Source organism: Anser brachyrhynchus (genome assembly GCF_964034855.1).
Source record: "Anser brachyrhynchus genome assembly, chromosome: 6".
Taxonomy (NCBI): Eukaryota; Metazoa; Chordata; class Aves; order Anseriformes; family Anatidae; genus Anser; species Anser brachyrhynchus.
In genome coordinates, this window is record NC_137700.1 from 23020905 (window position 1) to 23039804 (window position 18900).

At 49.5% G+C, this 18900-nt stretch overlaps 1 protein-coding gene across 4 annotated transcripts in view; it reads right to left on the minus strand.

The window, feature by feature from the left end:
* PRKG1 (protein kinase cGMP-dependent 1) overlaps positions 1-18900 on the minus strand; it is a 466811-nt gene that overhangs the window by 433535 nt on the left and 14376 nt on the right. Inside the window, exon 1 of one of the 4 annotated variants that reach the window (XM_080598461.1) lies at positions 4360-4753. The exons of 2 other annotated variants lie outside the window; for them this stretch is intronic. In XM_080598461.1, the coding sequence (XP_080454587.1) occupies positions 4360-4670 (311 nt within the window). In that variant the 5' untranslated portion in view covers positions 4671-4753. Of the gene's footprint in view, positions 1-3021; positions 3497-4359; positions 4754-18900 lie in introns of those variants that run through there. One more of the 4 variants, XM_080598464.1, reaches the window with a different exon arrangement.

An 18900-nucleotide genomic window follows, 5' to 3' on the forward strand; every position in this document is an offset into this window, starting at 1 on the left:
GTGTTGCAACCATCCTCTAAATTATTCTTGAAACAGGAATGTGTGCGTTTTAAGAAAAGGGGCTGTTGTTATTTTTAGAACTAGTTTAAGAGTTGTTATTAACGGACGGCTTCTAGGCACCGTAGCATAGATATCATTTATAAATATCAGCAGATAATTTTATGCAAACATTCTAAATATGAAGCACTTTTCAAATATTTCTGTTTTTTTATTATTACTATTATGATCGCTTAAAAATATGCCCCTGGCCCATACAAGATGTGCACATTTGCCTTCAAAGCATCGCTTTAGCTGTTGAAGGGATTTTGTTAAATCTCTTGTATGTACGTTGTACTTTCCCTAAGGCTATGCAACCAAATATGGGTTTTGGTTTTTTAAAACCCAGAACTCTTTAACACCATGCACAGACTGCTCCTCCCCTCCAAAATGAATCTGAGATTTTGGCAGATTTCCCAATTTTACATTCAAAGCATTCCTAAGTCTGTTAACTCATAAAAACAAGTCTTTTTCCATCTTACTCAACAGTTTCTATACATGACACAGCACTTTGCCTCATTTCAGTGAAGGCAATGACAGAGCACACGCCACCTCTGACAAGAGAAGACCGGGCCCTATAAATCCTTCATGCTCATTAGCTCTCCGCTTTGGTTTCCATTCTGCTCGTACAATTTTTTTCCTTCTGGAAAACAAAATATGCTGATTACACAGTCTTCCATCAAAAAGAAACCATACAGCTGGGGCCGATCACAAAAGGAAACATCATTTTAAAGTAATAGTCCTGGGTGTTTTCCCATTGTAAGTGCAAAATAAGGAAAGCAAAGAAAAATGCTACAGCTTCCTAACTGAAAAAGCTGTTCTTCGGTCTGCAGCTTTGTAAAATGTTAATTGAAATAACTGTTGGTACAAACTTGGTCTCACAGTACTCTTTTAAAGCTGACAAGCTGTTAGCAGTCAGAATATATCCTGCAAGAGGTCAAAGGTGTGGAAAAACAAACAGAGCAGCAATTCTAGGAGATGAAGAGGAGATAAGGATATGTCATGGCATTTTTCAGCCAGGGAAAGGCATCCAGCGTTCTCAACAGTCTTTACCAACTAACTCCAGTCACTTCTTGAAACCTTTGGGGTGAAGAAAAAAAAAACAAAACACTTTAGACAACCTTAATCTAGTTACTTCAATACAAAGACTGATAAAGATGCAAATGTCTGACTTATCTCACTGGTCTCATAACTGAGAAGAAACTGGCAGGATGTGTCCCTCTACATATTTTAGCTATACACTCCTCACATGAACTCCCATTTCACGTTAGTAAGATTAAAAAAAAATAATAATAATAAAGGCAAAATAAGCGCAATACTGCAACAGGGACTAAAACCGAATGCTCTGAAACAGATTTTTTTTAAAAAACCATGTGTATCCTAACTAGTGGTTTTTCTGCATGCAAGGTAAGGCCTTGCAGGCATTTTCATGCTATTTTTCCCTAAGAGGCAGTTAAATTTACTTTCACGCTTAAAAGCCATTCAGAGTTTAATTATTTTATAACCAAGAATCTTCCATGTGGCATCAAAACAGCTTCCACAGATGTTTCACCACAGACAGACAGACAGGTAACACAAGCCATCATGCTTTTATGATCAGCAATCATTTCTAACAGGTTTTCACTGACCCTATAACATCCAGGTGCCTTAGGTGCTCCACCAGATCAGGAGGGCATACCCAGCACCACTTAGCTGAAAAGAAAAGGAAAAAAAAAAGGAAAAAAGCCGCAAATACAGGCAACCAAACAACTGAAATTTTCCTTTGTCCTCTTGGCACTCCTATTTTGCAGAATGCTGGAAAACGGGCAGATACCAAAGGCTGGATCCCATCACCCCAAGAGTTGTTGAAATTCAGCATCAATTGGGAAAAAAAGTCAACCCTGCCTTTTATGTTTCAATTATGGTTGGCTTCTAGCTCCTTTCCACCCTAACCTCCAGTACCACCATAAGCTGTTGTTCTGAACATAAAAGTATCATAAAGACTGTGTTCTGCTTGTTTAATCAAGACAAGGACTTCTCAACCACACGTGAGTGGACTGTGCAAGTCACACGTGGAAAAGTGTAAGAAAAATCACAATTTAAGTATTAATGATACCAATAAATTAAAGCGGTTGTGCTTCCTCACCCAATTTCCCAGACACAGACACCACAATGAGAGCAGCTCATCTGGATTTTAATGGTAAAAACTCCAGGCAAAGCGGAATACACGGCTCTTGCTTCTGCTTTCTTTTACATAGGGATTTCTTCCTTTCTACTCGGATGCTCAAATTAAAAATGCTCAACAGTGCCATACCTTATGGATTTAGTAAGTGCCTGAAATGACCACCTATCTCCAGGAGACCGCATTGCCCCAGCAGGCATCAGTCCTCAGGTGTGAGGCTTTGAGAGCTGACCACAAAACACGACCGTTCAGGCAGAACTGCGAATGCTAGAGCAGAGCACGGTCCCGAAGCTGCGAACAGTGATCTTTCCCACTTCAGCGACTAAGGTGTGAACCAGTAACTCAACCTGGAGTATCCTAAATGGCATCAGAGTATTGACCATGGAAAGTCAATATTAAATACTGCTTCAGGCAGGTAGCATGCACTGCGCTCCAAGTGAGGCTACAGGAAGGCACTTATGGAACGAGAAACTAAAATTCAAGCCAGAAAATTTTAATTTAAAGCTTTGACAGGCTTCCTATGTATTTCACTGCACGGATCAGAGACCGAAGATTTACTCTGCTCAAAGTTGGAGCTCTTTCACAAGCTCTAGGCGACTCAGTATGCAGCTCTATCAGTTAAAACGCGAAAACCACCACATCTGACATGCAGCAGCAGCACAGCCGCGCGGGTTTCTCCACACCAAACCCTCTGGGAGCAAAGCCTTGACCCGCCACTGCCCTCAGCTCCCCACCACCATTTTGTGCTCGGACACCAAGGGGCAAGCACGCATACACCCGTGAGAGAAAAAATAAGTGTTTCTGTCAGCGACAGGCTGGCGTACAGTGGAAGTTACAGCCCGGTCCCTCACGGCAGCCTCATCATTAGCCGTTTTGGTGTGCTGTATGCTAACTGAAGGTACCACAGGTGTGCGCGCAGTGCCGGCGAGCACCAGCCCTCGGTCCCTCGCCTCTCCTCAGCTGCCTTATGCTACCGAAGAGCTCGGGCTGCCGGGCGGCCGGGCACCGGGGCAGGGGGACGCCGAGCCCGGCTGAGGCGTTCGGGGGGCTTTCTGCGACCACCACAGCGTCGCCCCGCCGCCGTTTTGGATCCCGATCCGCAGCCGTTCGCCTTAAAAGGGCAAAATATCTGTGGACAACCGGCGCCAGGGAGGGAGGGCGGGGAAGGGGAAGCCTGCCCCCGCCACACGGCCGCTCCTCGGGGCCGGGCCCGGCCGAGGGTCCCGGCCATGGCGGCCGCCTCCTGGGGCGGTTGCCGGGAGACGGCGGGGCCCCGCCATGGCGGCGGGCAGGGCAGGGCCCAGGCGGCGCGGCGCGGCCCCGGCCCCGGCCCCGGCCCCGGCCCCGGCCCCGGCCCCGGCCCCGGCCCCGGCCCCGGCCCCGGCCCCGGCCCCGCTCTGCACCGCGGGCGGGTCCCGGCGGCGAGCGGCCGCCGCCTCCGGCAGCCGCGGCGAGGGCGATGGGGAGCACCTGGGCGCCTCGCCCACGGCACCTGCGCGGGCGCGGGGCGCATTCTGGGTGGGTTTTGTGTGCTTTATTATTAAATATATATTATTTTTTTTTATAGAAGGCTCCGCTGCCTTTTTGCAGGAGGGATGCGGCTGCCAGCCGGGTCAGCGCCGCGGCCACGTGCGGCGGCGACCTGCGTCCCGAAGCTGGGGGGGGAGGACAGGAGAAAAAAAAAAAAAAAAAACGATAATGATGGAAAAAAACAACTACGGGGATGTTTTGGCTGCGACCCGGCGCTCCCGTGCCCGCTCGGTTCCGCGGGCAGATGTCAGCCGCCGGCCGGGCGGGTGCAGCCCCGGCGCCCCTCGTCCCCTTCTCCCCTCGGGAGCGCCGCGGTTCGGGGGCCGGGGCGCTGAGGCGATGCGGCCCCGCGGGGGCTCCGCTCCCTCCACGAAGCCGCCGCGATCCGCGCAGCCTGCGGCGAGGCAGGACGGCGGCCACCCGCCCCATCCCCATCCCCGCCGCTCTCCCTGCCCGCAGCCCCGCGGCCGGCTCCCCCCCTTCCCGCGGCAGCTTCGCCCCCTCGCCGCCCACAGCCCCCGGCCCGCGGCCGGCCCCGCTCCCAGCGGCCGGGCGCGGAAACTCCGCCGGCGGCCCGCGCCCGGAGCTCGCAACTTTCCCGGAGCTGCGGGCGGCCGGTCGGCCGTGCTTACTGCGGGCTCTTGGGGTAGAAGGGGAGGGTGACGTGGCTCAGGTCCTGGATGTCGAAGGCGGTGGGCTCGGCCGAGATCGCCTGCCGCTTGGTCCGCTGCTCGCCCTGCAAGGTGCCGGCGCTCTGCTGCTGCGCCTGCTGCGTGGCGGGCCGGATCACCGAGCGGTACTTGTCCAGCTCGTTTTGCAGCTTCTGGATCAGTTCGTCCTTCTGGTCCAACTCCAGCTCCAGCTCGTCGATGAGCGCATCCCGCTGTCGCAGCTCCTCGATCTTCTCCTGCAGCGCGTACTGTAAATCCCGCAAAGTGCCCATGCTCCCGCCGCCGCCGCGCTCGCCCCTCGCCTGCCGCCCGGCAACTTTCCCCCGGGGCCGCCCGCCGCCGCCTCCCCGCCCCCGGCCCGGCTCCCCCCCCCCACCCCGGCCCCGCTCCGGCCCCCGGGGCCCCGCCGCCGCCGCCGGCCCCCGCGGCCCCGGAGCCGGCTGCGCGAGGGGCGCTCCCGATCCACCGGCGCCAGGCGAGGCAGGAGAGCGGGCGGGAGGCTCGCACACGCCCGCACACACGCGGCGGGCAGGAGGGGGCGGGCGGCCGGGGCCGAGCGCGCCGCGGAGCTCCCGCCGCCTGCCGGGGCCGGGGGCAGCGCCCGGGGCCGCGGGGGGCCCCCCCCGGGACGCCCCCGCCGAGGGGAGGCCGCTCCCGGCGGGCCCAGCCCCGGGGCGGCAGCGGCGCGGCCCCCCCGTGCCTGCCGGTGCCTGCCGGGCTCGGCTCCGGGCACTTTGCGGGGCCGGTGGTGGTGCGGGGGGTGTGAAGGAGCGGGCAGGTTTCGGTGGCTGCTCCGGGTGGAGGCACGCACCAGCGCCCGCCTCGCTCTCGGCCAGCTCCGAAAGCCCAGAATTTAACGCCACTGCTGGGCCGCGCTGGCAGAGCCTGGAGGCAGAGCGTGTGGGTCTCGGAGCACTTCAAAAAACACAGACGCACTTAAAATACGGGAACCAGGCTCTCTGCACAGCCCCACAAAATCCAGTTGCTACCACACCAAACCCATATGGGTGTAGCCGGTGCACGAGGGCTTTCTGCCTGCCGAGGCACCGTTGCACACTGGTTCTACCTCTGCCATGCAGTTCATGGGGCTGCGGCACAAAAATAACGAAATAAAATAAACGAGCCACATCGGCCGAGCCCACTGTGCCAAATGGCTCTGTTTTCTCTTGTCTTGCGTGCCCCAAGCACAGAAGGGACGGTGCCATAGACTGTGACAGCACCTTAAGGAGGGAGCTGTGGGCAAGCAAATGGACAGTTTGGGGTTTCCTGATAAGATTGAAGGGTCAGGGGTAAAAAAAAAAAAAAAAAACAACACAGCCCAGCTAGATGTGAGCACTGAGCCACCAGCGTGGATGTTTTCAGGGCAGCACCTGCAGCTGCTTCAGCTCCTTCTCCTGGAGTTTGGGCTGGGGAGGAGAGCTGGGAGATGCAACGGTGGATGGGTTTTTGATGTGGGTGCTACCTACTACGTGTTTGTATCTGCTGCTGGCAGTGTCCAGGCCTCCCAGCAGGGCATGGGAGAGGAATACGAGAGATCCAGACAGTGCTTATGGGGTTGGTTTGTTTTGCTTTAGTGTTGCACGCTGGTGCTTGGCTGAGTCCAAAGTCCCAGCTTTCACCCTGCAGATGGTCTTTATAAAATTAAACAAAAATAAAAAAGAACGGACAAGGAATTACAACTACTCCCTGTTCAACACTGCTGTTTGAAAGGGCCTGGATTCTGCTCATAAATCTGGTGTGAGGCTCTGCAGGTTCGTCGACATACTTGGTACCTTCTGCATTTTTCAAGATGCGTGTGTGGAAAAAAATAGGGTTATGTAAAATGCTTCAGCTCCCATTCTACTTGCCATATATGCACCAGACACAAAAGCAAAGTTCCCTGATTGTTTTCATGGGTTGCCACCACGCTTTAAGTTCAGACAGCGTGTTTTTTTTGTGTGTGTGTGTAGCTCTTCCATGTCAACCTTCCATAATTCACTGGGAGCAAAAATACCAAATACCTTCTGAACATTTCCATTTTAAAGATGGACGGTGTTAAATGGATGCACATGTGCTGCCTACAAACTAGAAATCAATGATAAATAAAAAATTAATAGCATCGAGCCAACATGCTTAAAGTTTTATTGTTTTCCTCCCTACAGAAGCAGTGCAGACTGGTGGACGAGGGAGACGCGATACAGTTAGCTGAAGCCCACCAGGATTCAAGAGAACAGCAGCCCTGGGGGAAATTTGTGCATAATTTCTCGATGACAAGCAGTAAAGCCACATTACTCAGTTCCTATTAGAGGTGCACAGCCTGCAACTGAGACAACATTACAGAGATAAGAAAGGATCTGGAGAAAAACATGAGAAATTATGGGGAATAAAACTGGCAAGGAATTTATCAAGTATATGTAAAGGGAATATTTATTTACAAGTGGAAGGTAGGTTTTCAGAAGACCTACAGGTCTGTGACTATAACCAGCAGCTGTAAATCTGTGGCCAGTCTTCCCCAGCTGACGGATGAGGCTGAAGCAACCCAAAGGGTTTCGCAAGCTGCCAGCCAAGGTGTGCCACCTGAAGGCAGCAGCCAGCTGCCTACTTTCGGCTGCTTGCTGCTCTCCCAAGGAACCCATCAGGTAAGTGCTACTGCCCCGCTCCAAAAAAATTAAATCCTCCCGTCCTGCTCCTCTCGACTTAATGTTCCCAACAAAAAAAAAAAAATCTCAGACTCTCAAAGCAGCTGTTTTGTCTTCTTGATCCCGTGAATGGAAAGAAATGGCTCTAAGGAGAAGAATGGCAGGAATGCACCAACTGGCTCCGTTTCGGGAGGACGGGGTGAGGCTGCTTGCGGTTTGTTAAGGGAGCCTGTGGCAACCACCATCCCAAAGCCTGCTCCTGACCCAGCCGCTGCAATGCCGTGCCTCGCCTCGCACATGAACGCGGGAAGCCAAAAAACAGCATCTGCAGGCGGCGTTCAACCCGTCCCGAAACATTGCGCCGGGCCCACTGGTGGGAATCACAGGCAAAACGTGCAAAACGTGGCCACGTCTTCTGTGCCCCTCCCCAAATGGGCTCCCATGTTCTCACAACGCTGCCTCTCTGCACAGCTCCCAGGTTTTAATAGCTTTGCTTCTAAACCTTTCAAGGATCATCTGTCACCAAATGCACCCACTCAGCTGCCATCTTCCAAGCTAAAAACATATTTGAAAGCTCTCGATTCTGCAAACACCTCCCAGGGCTCGCCAATCAAAGCTCAGGTACTGAGCGGGATTGCTGACAGGCAAATGTCACCTTGCTGCCGCCAGCCGGGGCAGCGCTCAAGGAGAAGCTGGAGATGCATCGCTGAGTACATGCATAAACATTTTCCTCCTCCTAGCAGCGTTTTTGTTTTCTCCTGCCTAATCCACTCCAACCCTTTCCTTACTCCTTTCCCAAAATATCGGCTCCCCTGTTTGTAGTGGAGGGTGAGGAGAGAGATGGCAAGACATGGGGTGTCCAAGGGCTCTGGACACAGCTCCCTGCCACTCACATTTTTGAACACACTCCTTTTTTGCCTTCCCTCCTCACCAGGGCACAGTTGGCCATTCTTTTTGCCTTTTGCCCCAAACAGAGTGTCTTCAGCACCTCCTTCTGGGGCCGTGGTACCCTGGAGGTTTGCAAGGGAGAGCTGGACAATAATTCACCCCTGAACGATGAGGATGAGGCTGGACCTATTGCCTCAAAGCAGCCTCGCCAAAACCAAGGAGCCCTTGTGTTCCTCCCCACCACAGCAACGGAGATACCCAGAGCCAGCACTCTTGCAGTGAGCGCTGTCTCTTAAACCCCATTGAGTACAAAGTGCTGGAAGCGCATCGACATCTCAACCAGATTATCTCAAGGTTTTTCCTTTAGTATGTAGATTTTTTCTACTATCAGCAAGAAGCACTGAGAAGTAGCTCTTGTGAAGAGCATGCAACAACCGCTCCAGCCTTCTCTAGGAAATCCTCCCAGTGTAAGGATCATTTGGAGCAGATAAAGTGCATGACAGAAAATACTCCCAAGGTCTATTAACGATACAAAAAGTGCACACTGCAGAGACAAGAAAAAATAATAGCACACTGTACTGTAATTGGTAATATGTTTAGCTTTTTATATCACATTGGGGCATACTTAATAACACAAAAATGAATGCTTGTGTCATGTAAGGCAAAAGGATGAGCCATGATGAGCGTATAACAGCACAGGATTACCTGTGCAACACGGAGGAGCAGTTTCAGCTCTTCCTCCCCTTGCATGCAAACACATGTGCCAGAATCTTGCTTTTTCCTTCCATTGGAGCAACCACAAGAGGTTCTTCCGGCTTCCTCCCCTCAGCTAAGTCCCCTGTCCACACCTGCCTGCCTCTGTGTCCGCAGGAACCACAGACCCTCTGCCCTCCAGAAAACATCCAACATGCTCTGGCTTAAAGGTGTCTTTCTGAGCCACGACGGACAGAAAGATGGATTTTCAACGGCTTGCCCCATCAGATGACCACAGTGGTGGCAGGAGGTGTTCAGTGCCGCCTGCAAGTCCTTGCAGGGTAGCAAGGGCCACCAGGGGCTTCTTCTCACGTGAAGCCTGTGGGGCTGAGCTCTCTCCAGGACAGAGCAGACACATTTTCCATGTGCCCAAGACAGGAGCCGCAAGTAGTAGCGGGTGAGGAGCACTGGTCCCTTCAGGACAGCTTTTCCCCCCGCCAGGAAGGGCTGCACCGCCCGGCGAGGCCAGCACAATGCCCCATGGGCTGGATCCAGCCAGGAGCAGCTTCAAAATGATTCAGCTGCCTTAAGAAGTCCCTTCAGGCTTGCGTTAAGCAGCAACTTGTTCCAAAAACTGCCAAAGTAAATACTTAGTGCTGTTTTGCAGTTACCACAATTAGACACTGACTATGCCCCTGCTTTTCTTAGCAGTCCCAGCGCACTGACTATGTAGAGCAAAAGGAGCATTTAGACAAGGAGAGTCATGGAAATGCAGTTTTCTTTTGCTTGCAGCCTTAAGCTACCAGCAAATGAACCCAGGGACCAATTAAACTAAATGCAAGGAAGCAGATCTAGTCTTGGAGCCACGATATACATGATATAAAGGAGGTGAAGTTTGTAGAAAACATCAACTCAATTGACATAGTTGGAAAAACAGACTGATTCTGTTTTCACACATGCATCTGTGAGACTGGGGGAAGCTGCAGCCTTTGAAGGAAGATGGGAGCAGAGCATCAGATCTGATCCCACTGATTTGGGACAGCCCACATTCAGTGGCCATTTTATCTTCGCTTTTCCCCCGCGTGCCATCTCGCTGTCACAGCAAAGGGGCAGGAGTGCTCAGTGACTCATCCCTCGCCCAGCCCATGCACCGAGCAGCGCGGGGTCACCGCCAAAGGACAGAAATAACTCTGTCGGATCACAGACTGGGACAGCATCCTGAAGCCCTACACGTCACTCGGTCACCAAACGGTCAATGTGGAGGCTACCAAAAGTTTCCCAAGCCTCACTTTTCAGAGGCAAGACCCTTAAAGAGCCGCTGACCCAGCCAGAAACCCTACAGCTGCCCAACATATGCCCCGTGCCACCTTCATGTTAAGTTGCTTCAGAAGGGCACTTAGGCAGAAAACAAATCTGACCGATCCAAGCAACCAGGTGCTCAGTGGGGCATCACACACCTGGGGTCGGATCCTGTCTTCCTGCATTCATTCCTCTGCTCCTACTGACCTTTTCAGTGTGAGAGCATATCTTTGTTTCTCTTTGTATAGACCGTGTTGGGCTCTGACTGGCAACAACAGCTTCTCACGGCACATTTGGGAGTAGGATTTTTGGAACTGGCATTCAGTGGTGTGCTGGTAAATACTTGGGTTGATCAGCAGTGATGTTTGTCTTGTAAGTCAACCTGCAATGCCTGGTATACTTGTAAAACCCCTCTGCAAAAACTCAGCTAGGGGCATCATCTTTCAGCATCCAGCCACATTTTCCATTGCCACAGACCTCTTTCTCCTTCTCACTGACTTCTCAAGCACAGTTCTCTGGCTGCAAGACGACGAGAGCAGAGTACTTGTGAAGGCATAAACAGCAAGACACTTGCTTACCCCCCCCCCCAAAAAAAAATATTTTATACTACAGCAGCTCATTTCTATGGCCTAATTTTGAAGCTGCTTGACACTATTTCTTAGTTTCCCGGGGCAAACTCCTTGCCTGCCCCAGGCACTGGCAATCCAGGTGCTCCCTCTCATTGCCCCTTTGGACCCGGAGCATTTCTTCTCTCTTTTCACCATAACGCGCCACTTGCCTACCATAATTGCTGTGGTTCTTTGAGCTGATTTATCCTACCTTCAAAACAATTCATTTATATCTGAAATTGGATTATAAATAAACATGGATTACTCTACCGCCAGTATGAAAATAACCAGTGCGTTGTTATCATTATCTTATGGTGAACGCATTGTGAACAAGTGCACTGTCTCTTTATATAATCAAATTAATTCCTCTGCTTATTAGAAAGTATTATGTGGATGTTTCAGGTATTTATAACAATAAACATGAAACATTTTAAATCTGTATTTTATGCAGCTAGACAGACTGGTGTTTCTTAAAGGTAGGCAGGCAACTTAGATTTTTTTAGAAACAGATTCATGCTAGAATTTATTCTGAAGTCTTTTTCTAACACCAGTTCATCCTGGGCATATTTTACTGAAAAACCACTTTTATTCAAGTATCTGTTTCTGTCCACAATTCTTAGCTTGCAGAATACATTTCCAAAAAGGCTTTGTAGTCCACGTTGATCCCCTGGTCATTTAAGGCTCCGAATAAATGGCCATATCCCACAGAGGACCCGGCGTGTTAAGATACCAAGGAAACATTCATGAATCATCCAGGCAAAATCTGCAAACAGGGGCTCATGTTGGGTTTCACAAAGGTTTTACAGCGCTCCACTGACTTCCACAGCTATTTCTTATTTATGCTTGGGAAAACTTCATCAGGTTGGGCTCTCTGAGTGTGTAAAAATGTTTATGCTCACAGCTTTCTCTCTGTCACAGTCTGCTCGAACTGATTGCTCTACTCATCAGAGCATTAGAGGCCACCAACGCCTGATTTTCTCCGCACTGCCAACATCCCTCGATTGACTGCCCTGCTGCCTTGGGCGCATCAGGGGATGGGCAGCGCTTTTCTCACCCGCACAGTGCCCGCTTCGGATCACGCTTCAACCCCTGGGCAAGGTGCGGGGCTCCAGCCTTGCTCTCACTGCCTGGACACCACCGTGCAGAAGCCACAGCTCCTGTGCTTGCTCTGGGCGAGCCGGGCTGGGCAAACCCAGGGCTTCCAGCCCCTGTATGTCCCCTGCTTCTGCTCTCTGCAACGAGAGTGCAAATTCACAAACAGCTTGACAATCCCCCTGCTCCTTTACAGGTAAATACATGTGTGGAGTTTTTTTCCTTTTTTTTTTTTTTCCTCTCCTCTTTCTCACGTAAAAGACAGGACTGTCCGTAAAACAGCAGTTTTCAGCTCGTGATTTGGGCATGACGTAGTGTGAAGCACCGTGCGCCCTCGCCCTGCTCGGTGGGTGTTTGGCCCCGCTCTGTTCCCTTACATGGCCTGCAGCTCTGCCAGGCACAGCATTCTCCACATTCTTCTTTTTCCCCCCCGCTTTTTAAATCTCATTTCTTTTAGGAGGAGAGAGCACAGCAGACAAGGAGTAATGCCGCCCTCTACTGCCCTACTCCCGGCTCCAGGCGTACAGCTACGCTCACACCAGATACCTGGGGAATCATCACCAAACAAAAAAGTCAACCAAATATAGCGTTGGAGCTAAAATATGCCTGGATTTTATTTTATTTTATTTTTTAAAAAAAGGGGGGGGGAAGGGAGGGAGGGTGTCTGACACAAGTATTGATCAAACTTAACATATCAATGGGAATTGAAAGCTAATGTATTGCATTTCTCAGCAAGAAGATAGGATTCACACTAGAAGTTAACAAGTTTGCTACTACAACTGTAAAGAAATGACCATATGGTATATTAAGGAGCTTATTTATATAAAACAGGACTCTTACATAAACTGTAGCACACTCTCTCTGTATGTCGCTTACAGGAGTCAAACTCCCAGCCTTCTCTAGCCTGAATATTCAGTTTACCTGAAGGGCAAACCCAAAACTCTTTCAGAGGCATGGTAACTCTGCCTGAGAGCCCTGCAGACCACACCTCACATTTTAGGTGGGTTTGATTTACCACTCCTGTATGCATTCCCCTTAAAGAGGCACAGAAGATTGATTTGTTGCAAGTTTGGATCAATGATTTGATTCACTAATAGGCCTTATATGTGAGCCTTTAGGAGCTCATCAATTCGCACCAATTCCTGGCTCTCAGCTCAAAACCCGATACACATCGCCACTAAGATAACATGCAACAATTCTGGGCATGTGCCGAAAATTCAGCTTGCATAAACCTAAACATCTCCATCTTTTAGCTTTAGCAGAGGAATGTAACTGCAAAACATGACCAATTTGAAAAACGAAGACATTTCTTTGTTGATATATATCACAATTTTGTATCTAGCCTCATTTCTTAAGATTTTTTAATGATTTGCTTTTCAGAAGTCTGAATCTTTTCATTTTCCCTTTTTATTTCCTAGTAAACATAAAACAACTCATACTAATACCACTACACATACCCCTGCAATTGCTATTAATCCATCACCTAAAAAAAACAAACAAAAAAAACCTTCCTTCCCAAACTCCGCAGATGTAAAGAGAAAGTTAAACTTTGCAAGGAAATCTTATTTAAAAAACATTAATGTAATTTCCAGACGGAATTGGTATTGACTGGGCAGCAGAAAAGCAAATGCTGAGCAGAGAGGACTAAATTATGGGGAAAGAATCAATACAGGAGCCCAACTAGAATGGAAGATTTAAATAGATGTTTTTTCCCCCCTCAAGCTTTTATCTGTTTTGTAGGGGACACTCAGGAGACAGGGTAAATAATGTTTTTAAGAGGCAGATCAAAACCGATCAGATTAGGAGATTCAGGGAAATAAATTTATCCTCAGGCCAAAACCGTGCAGAACCCAATTCTTTGGTTGGCCAAGCGAGGTCAGCCCAGACTACAGCCAAGAGTAAGTAACAGCATGTCCCAGCTCAGGTTGTAGACTGAGGCAATACATTTTACTAGTCCAGCTAATGATGCTGAAAGAAAGAGGCATGATATTGAGGCTAAGCCACAAAATATCTTCACAAAATAAGCCACAAGACATCTACCAGGAGATGAAGTTGGATATGTGCACCCTACGTCTGACACACAGCCTGTGACTGAGCACAGTTCTGCAACCTGTGCTCTTTCAAAGAAAGAAGCAGCCATTGTCAGACCACAAACAGATTTTGCTCCTCGATTCCTACATCCTCAGCTGGATTCGAAATATCTCCGCAGAATCTCCATGAACCCACATACAAAGGGGGAGCAGGAACTGCACCAGTCATCTCTTCACAACACAACCTCGTCTCAAATAACGGTCTTATGCAATCAGGAATGGAAAAGAACTCATTTTTCACCTCACCTGCTGCTTCTCCTCTTGTTTATTAAGAGGCATTACTTGCAATTACCCCAGATATGCTAATAATATCTGCATGCTGATGCATCTTATTGAAAAGTTGCACCAAGACCTTTAGAGCTATACCAGGTTTTAAGGTTCTCAGTAGAGATCTCATCACCTTGATGAGAGGGAAAACCCAGAACAGAGTAAGTGCCAAGCCTTTCCAATTTATCTTGGGAAACCAAAAGGATTTCTTCCATTTTTCTCTCACTGGCCCATTTTAGCAGCATTCTTCCAATTCCTGACCATTTCCAGTCCTAAAATCTCAACTAACACTAATTTGTTGAACCCAAAGTTTTACATTAATGCAGTGTTCTCCCTTTTAAACTACTAAATGACGTCTTCTCTTTACTGGAAAAGTCTTTTACTGCATATTTGGGTTTTGCTGCCCACTGAGCGGCATGCAGTTACTTACACATGCTTGCAAAACTAAATCTTCGTACATCATTATTAGGACTTTGCCCATGTTGCTAACGGATTTAAAATAATGCTTTAATTAATACTTTTTCCCCCTACCTGTCTACCTGTTCAGTGATGCATAGGAAAGAAACAGTAAAGTGTGCAGAGGTTGGGACAGGGCATCTGGTGGACAGTTTCTTGCACTGCGCTACTAATACTTGGAGATGGCTGCAAGTTCTTGCAGAGAGCAGTGATTAAAGCTTAAAAAGAGAACGTACCTGTTTCCACCCCACAAAGGAAAAATGGCCAGCTGACCATGTGAACACAAATCCTATCAAACGTGAGAGTGCACCTCGTCTGTTGATGACTCAAACCACACCATTTAACCCATATTTTTTTTTAACTGTAACTGTAGTTTATACCAGTGTGGCTTATTTCTGTTCCTAAAAATGTAAAGCAGCCTAAAACGTGAACAAATTGCAGCTCCTGCTAGCTGCATGCTTTATGGGTTATTTAACATAATTACTCATTCTTATCCTGGTCAGCTTGCTAAATTCATGTACTGTATTTCCAGCATGAATAATTTAGCAAGTATTAATTATTTATACCTCACAGCCCCTTCAAAGGAGCTGCTGGGAGCCCACACCAGGCAGCAGGGCCAAGTGTGGCACCGCCTCGTCCGGCCCCAGCCCAGGGCTTACAGGAGGGAAGCGGAAAGGTTGCACTTAGCCACCAAAAAGGGTCGTGCATTAAATCTCCCTACATCCAGCGCTTGATTTATAGGTGATGCCAGGCAGTTCAAAGGAGCCAGAAAAATTGCATCTCCCTGCCAAGTGCCTTTTTTTTTTTTTCCTCTTCTTCTTTTATCTAGTCAATACAATGCATTTTAAGGGACAAGGTTGCAAACCAGCAGACATCACCTCCCCCCTAACGTGTAACCACCTTCTCTTGCAGAAAACAGTACCTGGCACTCAAAGTGCTGGCTTCCCCTGGGGGAAGACCACACAGCCACGAAACAGTCTTCAGAGCACCCAGGAAAGGGAGCTGTGTTAACAGTGCATGCCCACAGCTTTATCCCCACTTTTCGGCGTAAACGTACAGTTGGGCACTCAGGGACAACATGCAGATTTGTGACTCTTCATGAGGGCTACAGGACCCAAGGCTTGCCTCTGCATCCCTTAACGCATCTCCTGCTGCTGCCTCTCCACCTCCTGGTGCTGGGGCGGGGGCCGTGGCACAGTGAAGCAATGCACTACATCATAGGGACACCACAATGTGGAGGGAGTGTCAGCATTAAAGGGCATTTTTTGGCATGCCGGGTAAAGGCATTACAAGGGCCAAAAGTCCAGAACTGGAAGACAGGCAAATTCAAACAAAAATGAGGTCCCCCCCTCCTCCCGCTGAGCGGATTTAAGTTTTAAAAGCCCCAAACCAGCTAGCTTTTTCCTGCCCAAACATATTAATTCATGAATCTTCCCTCTCACTCTTGTCTTGGGGTCTTGCTGGCATGGGGAACATCGCTGCCATCCCACGGCTCCTCCATTCACGGCCGTGCTCCTCCCACCACCGCGGAAAACATTCCTACGGCTGCTCCTGGGGGGTTGGCAGCTTTGGCCCAGGAATCCTTCCCCAGGGTTCGACTGATAAAAATACCAGTGTCTGAACAGTGCAGCCTTTCAATCTCGCCCAGTCCCCCCGGGCCAATGCAACCTCTGCTTGCATCTGTGGAGCTCCTCGGAGGTCGATGTGGTTACCCAGACGTACCTGAGGGCACTGCCGGCTATGTACTTTACCTTATTCAAACCATCTGCTTAAAGGTTTCTGGTCTATGAGCCCTTTTATGAGAGCAGAGGGTGGGGATGCAGGTCTGAAAGCACTTCTTATTCCCGGGAAGGCTTGGGGTCTGAGCAGCCCTCAAGCTTTTCCCTCGGCAACGACCTCCCTCTGCTCGCCGGCAACTGAAGCGTTATATTTTTGATCGCTTTTAACCACTTCCCAGCATTAAGCTAAGAGTCATCCTCTGCACAGCACCTCCTCCACCGGGACCCCGAGGGATGACCTGGATGGTACTGAGGTTGCCTTGGGGGGTAACCTGAAGTCCAGGCACGAGCCTGTCATGGCCTTAACCATAACGCACGCTGCATCGTATGGCAGATGGCACCGAAACAATCCACGTGTGTTTAACCTCCGGGAGCGAAGGACTGCTCGGCCACCTCTGCCTGCATTCCAGAGCTGACCCTGGCTCTTCACTGGGCCTGTTCAGAAGCATTCAGCCAGCACCAAGAGCATAACCCAACCCGGCAGCCCCTAATGTATGTGATGCTCATCCTCAGCACACTACGGATAACACCACTTCACCCCTATGAACGCACACGAACATCGCCGTGTCCCTGCACTTCCAGCTGCCCTGTTCTCCCACAGCTCCCTTCCCTCCCGTAACAGCTTGTGGATGGAGAGGAGATGGCAGAGCTGCCACCTCGCCATCCTCAGCCTCACACCTGGCTTCTTCAGTGCCCTGCCCGCTGTCCTTCCGCACCGTGGGACCGAGCCTTTCTTCCTTGAGCTACCAACTCCTCCACCAAGCTCATCTGAGCAATAGAAATTTAGGACCAATGGCAGCATGAGAAGGCAGAACCATCGCGGCTTTCCAGACCTTTCACTGTGAGGCCAGGAGCGATTTGGGTTTTCAGAGCTCAGCCCCCATTTCAAGGTGCTTCCAGCAGCCCCAGGGAAGCATCAATACAGAGAAACGCTCCGTAGGCACTTTCTTCCCTCTGCCCCTGTCAGATGCTGTCTGTCCGCTGTCACTGAGCAGTGCCACAGCAAAACCTTCAGCTCTCCTTTGGCTGCAAAGCCAGGTCCTTACACAGGGGCACACTGCTGTTTGAAGGCACAAGTTCCTGCTTTAGCCACTGTTTTCAGCTCAGACAATGGCATTCTTAGAGCTAGAGTTATGCTTGCGAACTGCTTCAGAGTCCCAAACACTGTCCCTTTGCCACACATTGCTTCTGGTCACTGGGCTTTTTATTTTTTTATTTTTTTTTGGATCTACAGTTTCTTGAGGCTACCAGCTGCAGACCTCCCAGCCCATGAACAACATCCATGTGAACACATGCCATCCAGTTACCTGCTCAAAAACAGGGATACTTCTACCCACCAGCACAGTGTGCTGGCACTGGCAAGGAAAAAGAGCTTGTTTAAATCAGAGCTGCTGAACACAGCTACAACAGATCTAAACCTCTTCGCCATAACCTCCCAGCTCTTTTTCGGTCTCAGCTGCCACCTTCTTGTCTTGCTGCTCGAACAAAGCCAGCTCTTCTGGAGCCTGTGGCACAACCTCTGCCAGTGATTCGTCTTATTTTGGAGGTTCTGGCAATGTGAGTCCCGAACCCACCTGCACCACATCTCACTTCCAGCCTGCATTTTCATGTGGTGCTTTTAAATGAGAAGTATACTGAGAAAGAAAAATCTGTATTTAACCTCCTGTATTGGTTAAAGATCAATAAACTGTCATTTACTTTAACGTGCCAGGACCTACTTTATAAACTGATAAACACAGTAATTACTATCTGCTGAATATATCTTTAAACTTATACAAGTGAAAGCTGTACCTGTACAGGCAAAAAGTGAGAGACCACCTACAGGTTTTAAAGATCAACTGAGAATAGGATGACATTTCACTTCTTTGGGAACACTTGACTGTAGTGAAAGCAGTGCCTAAGCAGGTGAAATTGGGTCATAATTATCCCATTAGCATTGTGTGGGCCTGAAGGCTACACAAGGTAATGCCCGGAAAATGTTTCCTACACACTGGGAAATCATTACCTCTGTGGTTTCATTAGTGGAGTATTAGGCTCAGGCAGCTTCTGAGGCAAACAGACGCTCGAGCAGCAGAAACAGGCTGAAACCACGACTTGACTGTTCCCGCACACCCAGTGCTCAGAGCTGCCTTTTGCCAGTGCAAGCAGGGAGGGGAAGGGTCATAATGTGACTGCAGGAGGAGAGAGGACCAGGAGACATCCCATGAGGCCAAAGCCACCCTTGTGTTCTTAGTGTGGCAACTGCAAACAGCATAACCTAAAGAGCTACATAGGCCAGAGACACATCTATGTGCTGACATAGATAGAATATATATATATATATATGTATGGGGGTAGTGTGTAAGTGTGTGTGTGTATATATATATATATATATATATTTACTGCCTGTAGCCCCATTTCTAGAACAACAAAGTCCACCTACTGCAAGAGAGCTGTGCCAATCTTGATGGTCTCCACATGGAAGACCACTTGTGCCTATGGCACCAGATACCTTAGACAAAGAAGAAAATTGTTAAAATGAGAGAGAAAGGAGAGCTTTTGCAGAACGAAATTGTAAAGTTAGCGTGGCTTTGCCAAGACACCATGGGCCAGAGAGAATAGCCTCCTGCCCACCTAAGCACAGCCTGGTTATAAACACTGGAATTGCACAAATTCCATTTAATTCACACAATTGAAGGGGGGCAGGAAAAGTCAGGATGTTAAACTCTGCGGT